The sequence below is a fragment of the Embiotoca jacksoni genome, unplaced genomic scaffold, assembly GCF_022577435.1.
Source record: "Embiotoca jacksoni isolate LCO1_2020_lvr unplaced genomic scaffold, fEmbJac1.0.p SCAF_26, whole genome shotgun sequence".
Lineage (NCBI taxonomy): Eukaryota > Metazoa > Chordata > Actinopteri > Embiotocidae > Embiotoca > Embiotoca jacksoni.
This window is the reverse complement of record NW_027185377.1, coordinates 6,804,165-6,812,943: the sequence shown is the minus strand read 5'-3', so window position 1 is coordinate 6,812,943 and position 8,779 is coordinate 6,804,165. Positions and strand designations below refer to the sequence as shown.

At 37.9% G+C, this 8,779-nt stretch overlaps 1 protein-coding gene across 1 annotated transcript; it reads left to right on the top strand.

The window, feature by feature from the left end:
- Positions 1–264: 264 nt before the first annotated feature.
- On the top strand, positions 265–8,246 carry adam9b (ADAM metallopeptidase domain 9b). Its single transcript, XM_069159819.1, has 22 exons — positions 265–384; positions 798–904; positions 995–1,071; positions 1,158–1,236; positions 1,319–1,395; positions 1,845–2,037; positions 2,141–2,203; positions 2,498–2,569; positions 2,661–2,830; positions 2,975–3,065; positions 3,676–3,806; positions 4,046–4,217; positions 4,752–4,841; positions 4,934–5,129; positions 5,386–5,497; positions 5,949–6,129; positions 6,308–6,394; positions 6,475–6,580; positions 7,163–7,292; positions 7,384–7,471; positions 7,659–7,696; positions 7,810–8,246. The coding sequence occupies exons 1-22, from the start codon at positions 318–320 to the stop codon at positions 7,931–7,933; spliced, it is 2,451 nt and encodes an 816-aa protein (XP_069015920.1). The 5' UTR covers positions 265–317; the 3' UTR covers positions 7,934–8,246.
- The last annotated feature ends 533 nt before the right edge of the window (positions 8,247–8,779 follow it).

Genomic DNA, 8,779 nt, shown 5'->3' with positions numbered 1-8,779 from the left:
ATATTAACGTCAATGAAGGAATGAGGCATGACAGAAGACACAAACTCAGCCCCTTGGTGGAAAAGCAAATATTATTTAACTGTCATGTAACATTTGTATCAGAGCTAATAGTTTCTGAAACACTGTTTCTGTTATTTGGTTTTGTCACTTCACAATTGCACTGGGTTTGTTTCCTAAACTTTAACTCACCTGTCTTTAGCCACGCCCATCACGAGGCACCTGACGAGCAGAAGGAAAGGCAGACACTAACCTTTGTATGCATGGTGGATATTTCGTCCGGTAAATCAGGAAATAATTTAGACACTTTAACAAGGATCATGACCCGAAAATACATCTTATTCGCGGTTTTCTTGCTGTGTTCTATTTCTGGGATTCACAACAAAGGTGAGACGCATCTGAGTTGGATTACATGTGGTGTAGTCTGTCGATGGGGTAGGAAAAAGAGCCTGGTTTATTTTGTACATACGCCAACAGCCACGGCAAGACATTCTGAGAGGTTTTTTTTTGTTGTTTTTTTTACCATCAGTCCTCCCTGTGGTATTCAAAACAGCTCTGTATTTGAATAGTTTGTAGCTCCATTTTGGTTTCTTTTTGGTTTTTATTTTGAAAGGAAGTATTTGGATCCTGGGAATGATTACTCCAAAGAAAGAGGCTTAAATATTCCTCAAGTCATTTTCTTTTGGGTGTATGTTTGAGTAACTTGTGTGTGATTGTGTCCTGTGAATAGTAATCATAAGTTAATCACAAAATAATTGCCCAGTATTTATAGCTTCTCTTTGTGTTCACCTTTCCTCCAGATGTTTTCAATGGGCGTTCATCAAAACTTTCCAAGTACTCCATTGTAAATCCTCAGGTAATTCACAGATGGACAAGGAGCATCAACAGGCCGCCACAATCAAGAGAGGTAGGACCCCGATTTAATACTTTTTCTAACTGATAATCTAATATACAGTAACACCATTCATGTATGCTTTCTTTTTTTTTACACATTTAGAAATATGGTGATGAGACAATATCATATGCACTCAACATAAACAACAGAAAGCACGTCCTTCATCTAAAAAAGAACAGGTGTGTGCAGAGTTACATCATACTGACATTATTGAGCGTCCCTGATTTTTCTGTCGATGAAGTATCCCATTGTTTTTCCTTGTCAGAGACTTCTTACACCCAAATTTTGTTCAGTATTCACGTGACGCTGCTGGCAACTACAACTCATCATATCCCAGACAATATGTAAGTTTGTGATTGCACATTCTGATTTATAGGGCTGGTTTGAACATCAACTTTTAAACCTTTTTATCTGGCATTTTCCCAGGTGCATTGTTATTACCATGGAGAGGTGGAAGGATATGAGAATTCAGTGGTAGCACTGAGCACATGCTCCGGCCTCAGGTTTGTATATCTCTCTTTTAAACCAGTTACGTGGAGTGGTGCTGGTTTCCAGCTCTTCCTTTGAGTGATAAATGGAACAAGAGCTGGGTCAAAGTTTTGTCTGACCTAATGCGTAACACAGCTCCTTACTTTCAATATTTGTTTGACAGACTGTTTGTTTTATTGGATTTAGATGCGATTTTGTTTTGTTTTGACATTTGTCATGGTATTTACCATTTCAATATTATCAGTATTGTGGTAATATCTCATGTAAACTCAGGTGTAATGCTGATTGCAAATATATGTTCTATGAGGCGTGTGCTCAAGTCAAAAGTTGTTATTAGTTAAACTCTACATCTCTGTTCCTCATTAAGTTAGACATGCCATGGAATTGTCACATGATAACAGCTTTGACACATAATTTGAGCATTTATGAATTAGTGTATCTGCTCTGCTCAACTTCTTCTCAGGGGTGTGATCCTCCTTGGAAATGAGACCTTTGGACTTGAGCCTGTGCAACAGTCTGCCACTAATGAGCATCTCCTGTATTTACTGAGCGACGCTCAGTCCGAACCCGTGACCTGTGGGGTCGTTGGTGAGGATGCATCAACGCCAAGCCATGAGCCCTTTGAGCCCAGCCAATCACTGACTTCTCTGCTGCGGGTAAGGATGCTCGCTATGTTATGTAATGTTTACAGTCTGAACAGATTCAAAAATGGGAAATTGACACTGTTCTTTCTTTCATTACTGTTTCTTGTTTAAACAGAGGAAGCGCAATTTACCTCAAACCAGTTATGTGGAGTTGGTGCTGGTTGTCGATAATCTCAGGGTGAGTGCATATATCTGTTTGAGTCACCGATGTGTAAACGACAGTGATTTGGATGTAACAGTTTTTTTTTAGTTTTTTTTTTTTTTACTAGATGCAAGTATATGAGCCTTTTAACCTCACTCATTGAATCACCTGCCTTAAAATAGTTCAAATTATGTGCTTTTTTCCCCCCATAAAGTTTGGATTGCTTTTTCTGTGCCTTGGAATATAGTGCTAAAACTCTTAAAGTCTGTCACTATTAGAATTATTGATTACCAAGGCTCTGTCTTTTTAATATGTTAATTGTGTTAACAGTATCAATTTAAGGAACAAAATGAGATAGCGGTACGAGAAGAGTCAGTGGAAATGGCTAATCTACTGGATGGGGTAAGATTCAAAGTTGTTTGTAAAAGAAAATCTGTTTAATTATAATGTTACTTTTGTACTAATGCTGCTTTCATTATCTGTTATCATCCAGTACTACAAGCAGCTAAACATCCGTGTTGTGCTGGTGGGCCTGGAGATTTTTAAGGATGCTAATCCTTTTAGTGTGGAGGGCTCTGCAGGACAAGTGTTGGGGAGGTTTGTCAAGTGGAGGAAGAGCACTCTGTTACCAAAACTCCGGCATGACATTGGTCAACTCATTGTGTAAGTCTTTTTTTTCTTATCTTTTTTTGTTTAATCAATATGTGGCATCAGATTACATTGCTTGACATAAATCGCATAGCCTCCAATATTCTGAAATGTAGAGTTAAATTTGTGACTTCGGCTTTTTGGTCCTCTTGTTTCCAGTGGTCGGCCCAGTGCCTACGGGGGAGGTGTGTTAGGTATGGCCTTTGTGGGAACAGTCTGCTCCGTAGCAACTTCAGGAGGAATCAATGTGGTTAGTTCAAGCATATTTTAACTTCTAACACCAGCTGACACCGTGGTGTTTTGGCTGCATGAGCCTTGCACAGAAATTGATACTTCCTGTATTATTCATGAAAACTTCTATAAGCGCAGCTAAGGCTCTGAACTAGTCAAACAGGTTAGACTTGAATACCTTCTTATTATGCTCAATGACAAAGCATTATTTCTTTGGGTAATTACATTCCTTAGATTTTCTGTGATGTTTCACAGTATTTTTAAGAACTTTTGAATATATCATGTGTAAGTTTGTTTTCAAATTTATGGTAAAAAAAAATTACACGAATTGCCAATATTTATAATGTTCCCAAATTAGCAAATTCTAATTTATTATCCTTCTGTGCAGAAAATCCAATCAAACAAACAAATTATTAAACATCCTTTACTTCTCAATCCCCTTTATGTAACTTTAGCTGGATTACCTGTTTGAAAGAACTTCTTATACCCTCCTGATCAGGCTGCTATACATGAATAAATATTTCTTTGCTAGAAGCTCTTTTTAGTTTTTTGATTATATTGATAAATCAATTTAGGTAAAAATGCTATGGTGAACGTTAACTCTGAATGTGCTGCATGTGTTTTTACAGTTCAGCAACAACGGCTTGCCTTTTGTCTCCACTGTGGTGGCCCATGAGATGGGACATAACCTGGGCATGAATCACGATGATAACCGCTGCAAGTGTAATGGAAAAAGCTGCATCATGGCAGGGAGTGCTGGGTAAAACCTTTTACACAATTGGTAGCTTCATACTTTGGTAATATGACTGTAATTTGTTGTGTTTTGAAATAGCTAAAGAGAGTCTGACGCTCTCTTTCTTTGCTTCTTTTATTTGTCATGTTGTATAAATGCTATTAATAAATGTCAGTTTGACAACAAAAACTTTCCACTTTGGTCAAAGTTTGCTAACATGAGGTCTGTTCAAATGGGTATTAATGGTTTATCTTGTTACCCTGTAGCGGTTCCACCACGTTCAGCCGCTGCAGTGCAGAAGACTTTGAGAGGCTGATTATCCGTGGAGGAGGCGTGTGTTTAAGAAATCAGCCGTCTCCGTCAGATGTGATTGGTACATCTGAATGTGGCAATGGTCGCCTGGACGAAGGAGAGCAGTGTGACTGCGGCAAACCAGAGGTACAGTACTGCCTGTCAGAAAAAGTCACACACTTCATGTTATTACGTACTGTGTAAGTCTTTTTAATACACCATTGTACTTCAACATAACTGATTAGAGTTTTCTTGGGAGCAAATAACACAATCTATTTAAGGTTCATGAGGCTTTTATTGAGATATATCAGATATGAAAACCAAACAATACAGTCAGAAACACTGTAGGTGTTCAGTTGTCAGATAATGTCTTTGTAACTTATTTTAATTAAGGAATGCGTAGTCCATAAAATTGAAAGGTCTGTGATCTACTGTAAACCAGTATTTTGAATATGAAAAAAGGCATTTGCAAATGAATGATGTCAAGAATTACAATCTTTGTTTGTTTGTAAATCAGTAAGAATGTTTTGGTGTGAGAGAAATGCCTAAATGTGACACCTTTTACAGACTAAAGTCTGTTACCAACGCATCGTTATGTTTCATGAAATGTAGAATAAAGTTGTTCTGGCAGTGTTAAAGTGTGATGGTAACCATAGGCTTTTCTTCTTCTATCTTATACAGGAATGCCAGAATGACTGCTGTGATGCTGCCACGTGTAAATTTACACGTGGGTCCAGTTGTGCTCAGGGAAGCTGCTGCGACAACTGTCAGGTCTGCAATAAATTGGAATTTACCTTGGGTTTTGAAATCATACTTTTGAAAACATTGAAAAATGTGTGTGATGTGTTGGGTTTTTGTTTTAGATCAGAGTTGCTGGAACGCCCTGCCGAGGGTCTGTCAACTCCTGCGATCTTCCTGAATATTGTGATGGCAGTGGTGCATTTTGCCCCAATGACTTCTACATCATGGACGGCCTGCCTTGTGAAAACAATGCTGCGTACTGCTACGAAGGCCGCTGCCAGACGTATGATTTCCAGTGCAAACATCTGTTTGTACCAGGTACATTCAATCATAATTCATACAAAGATTTCAGGAAGTTGAGGTTTTTCTACTTTTGGTCATTTTTGTGTGCGAGTTATACCCTGCACCACTGAAGCTATCACTTTTAGTTTCTGACTGTGTAATTTTATATAGATAACGCAGTCTAGGATACATCTACCAAAGGTCTACCAGGACGCAGTGGTCACCTTGCAAGATATTAATTCATTTCTTGTCATTAATATTTTATTGTGGATATTATTACTCTCTTGGGCAGATCCTGCAACAAAGGCAGCAGATATTTGTTTTGAACATGCAAATACGAAGGGAAACTTATTTGGAAACTGTGGCATCAACAGCAACGGAGGCTACATCAAATGCACTGTAGCGTAAGTGTGCTGGGCTTTAATCATTGAATGTCATGAATTTACCTATGGATTTTGTATAAACTGTATAATTCCAGGGAATAATGCAACAGTAGTCATGTTACATTTAGGATAAAATAAACTGATTGTAAATATAAAATGATTATGTACCATGTTAACAATGTTTTAAACTCCTTAACAATTTATTGCAAGTCAAAACTGAGTCCACTTATTGAAAATATTCTGCTCAAAATTAAGGTTTTTAAATGATCTCTGTATAGTTGGACTAATATGGATACAATTTCAAAAGTAATTTTACTTAACATTGACAATGCTCTGATTAGTTGACAAAGGATGATCACAGCTGTAGAAAACATTTTTATGATATGATAGAATAGATTTTTTTTTTTCTTAGAATAATAATCTCATTAACAGCTGTGGGAACTGACTGTTTTCTTTTGAAACTGCGCTGCAGAAATGCCAAGTGTGGAAAGGTGCAGTGCACGAACGTGGACGTGAACAACCCACCTCCAGGTGCCCAAGTCAGTGTCCAAGTAGTTGAAGGGTCCACTTGTGTGAATGCAGACTTCAACCTTGGCACAGACGTGCTCGATCCTGCCTACGTTAACTCTGGCAGCCCTTGTGGTAAAGGAAAGGTGAGCAGATTCTTGCAGATGGAAACTATTTAAAAAGGTGCACGTGCCAAAGAGGAGGAATGTAACAAGGAACTAATGTGATTTTTTTTTTCCAGGACAATGCTGTCACTGAAAATTGAAAAGGTGACGCTTAGTGACTCATTTATAAAGCTTCAATACGTTATGTCTTCTCTTTCAGACCTGTCTGGACTTTCAGTGTGTGAACGCTTCAGCTCTATTGCCCAACTTGGACTGTGATGCCCAGACCACCTGTAATGGCCGAGGGGTAACACCGCATTTTCTTTACTCTCTTTATTCCAGCCAATAAGGACAAGTCTGACTTTTTTGTTTACATGTTTTCCTCAGCTGTGTAACGACCAAGGGCACTGCCACTGTGAAAACGGATGGGCCCCACCCTTTTGTGACAGGTCAGGGCGAGGCGGCAGCATCGACAGCGGTCCTGCTCAGATCGGTACGTTTATATTGATACTGTCAATTTACTTTTTAAGATAAAGTACACAAAAGGTCTGCTATATACAGCTGAACTGATGCCACACTCATCAGTGCTAATGCGGCCACATGTAGAAGTCCGCAATCAATTTCTTTAAATGCATCATTTGATACATGGTAATCTAATACAAGATTGTTTGGCCTACATTATCTCTGTATCAGGGCTTCACATTACTCATATATTAATCAGTCTGTCTTCTGCTGTCATCACTGTGGTTGCATTTTTTTTTTTTATGTCGAAGCCTCCAAATGTAAATATGTTTTGGTCTTGGATCAGTTTGATCATGTATCGTGTCAATTTTACAATTTCTGTAGCTGTACTGTTGGTCTGCCAGATCAGAAACAATGTGACCATTTACTCGTAATCGTCTTCTCAGGCTGTGATTTATCGCAGCTGAGAAGAACCTGATATATTTTAGGTATTACACTGCCGTTAGTTATATATGATAAATCTGAGTTGTCTTTTTTGCATGCATGGTGACTTAAGTGTAACTAATGCATTCAAACAGCCAGCAATGTTCACATCTGACCTTCTCTACCCCAGACTACTCCCTCAGGAACGGCCTGTTGATCTTCTTCCTGTTGGTGGTTCCTGTTCTGGTCATTGTCATTCTGGCACTGCTCTACTTCTTTAAGAGAGATACATTGGACCCTTGCCTGAAAAGAGGCCTTAAGTAAACATCTACTTGCATTACAAATATATACCTGTAAATATTTAAATAAGTAATTGTTTTTCATCATTTTATTTATTTTTTGCTTTTTCAGGCCACGTAGAAATACAAATGCACGGACAAACAGAAACGTTCAAACAGGTGCCACAACCCAGCCTCCAACACAGGCTTCCCCTGAGAGGGTAAATATTGTTTTTATTCTTAATCATCACAGCAGGGAGGACATTGTGGGGTTTGTTTTGCAGTGAGAAATCAGGTTTTTATTGAAATTGCAATCACTAAAAAGGAATGACAGAAGAAAATGTTTAGTTTTCTGTGAATATCTTTAAAGACCTGTTGATTAAAGAATGTTTTTTCTTCTAATTCTAGCCTGGAAATCCACCAGCTACCCCAGCTCCAATTTCTGGGTGTGAACTGGTTTAACTTTATTTTCTTTCCTTCACACATAGAAACTGACATTTTTAATGCACATTCAAACTTGTGTAACTGGTTTTAACTGAATTTACACTTAACATGTCAGTTTCAGGAATGGAGAGCCGGACTATTGGAATATGGAAACAAGCAATGACCGGGCACAACCACCAGCTCCGAGGCAGGGCCCCGGAATGCCCAGACCAATCCCTTCAAGAAATCCACCAGCTTGATTTTTTTTATTTTTATTTTGGTGAATGTATGGAGATTACTACAACTCAATATTGTATGAAGAGACAATTTTATAACACTGTGATGATTATTAACTCGCTGTAATTTGTTGCCAGCACCTTTTGTAAGATGGTGTTGGTGTGGTGGATGAGGCTGGTAAATGTTTATTAAAATATGTATGTTTTATTAGGTCCTTGTTTATTATTTACTGGAAATATGTGCACATACAATATTTTAGTTTTTTGTAAGTATTTTAAGGATTTTGTGAATTTTTATTTGTGTGTAATTATTCTAATAAAATTATACAATTATTAAGACCCTTTTTTAAATGTAAAAATCCCTCTTCCAATGTTATAATAGTACACAAGCGGCAAAAACTATGCACATGTCCGCAAATAAGCATAATGCAGGGAAATGCTTTTGAAAGTGGCTTTGCTTTTGGCTTTGTGATAGAGTTGTTAAAAAAATCTTGGAAATGGACCTGAAAGTGCGATGCCCCTTCTAAATTGAGAGTCTAGACATTTAGGTGTATCACTGCTCTTTTAGAGTAAGGAATAAATAACATTTAAGTAACAGCCTGTCCAGTTGGTTACTAATTCTGATATTGGCCAAACATAGCTTTAACTGAATAGCAACCCACAGTCCTTAAAACACCTACTGGTACATTTTAAAATAAATATCCTGTTATCTTTTTTGTGACGGTGATTGTGATTTCTTTTACTTTCAATCTTTAAAAAACAAAACGGGTTTTTTGGGGGGTTTTTTTTGTACAATTTAGAAAACATTGTGGACTGTTTTGGGACAAACACATTTGCTCAACCTTCTCGTCACTCGCCTTGATTCATTGT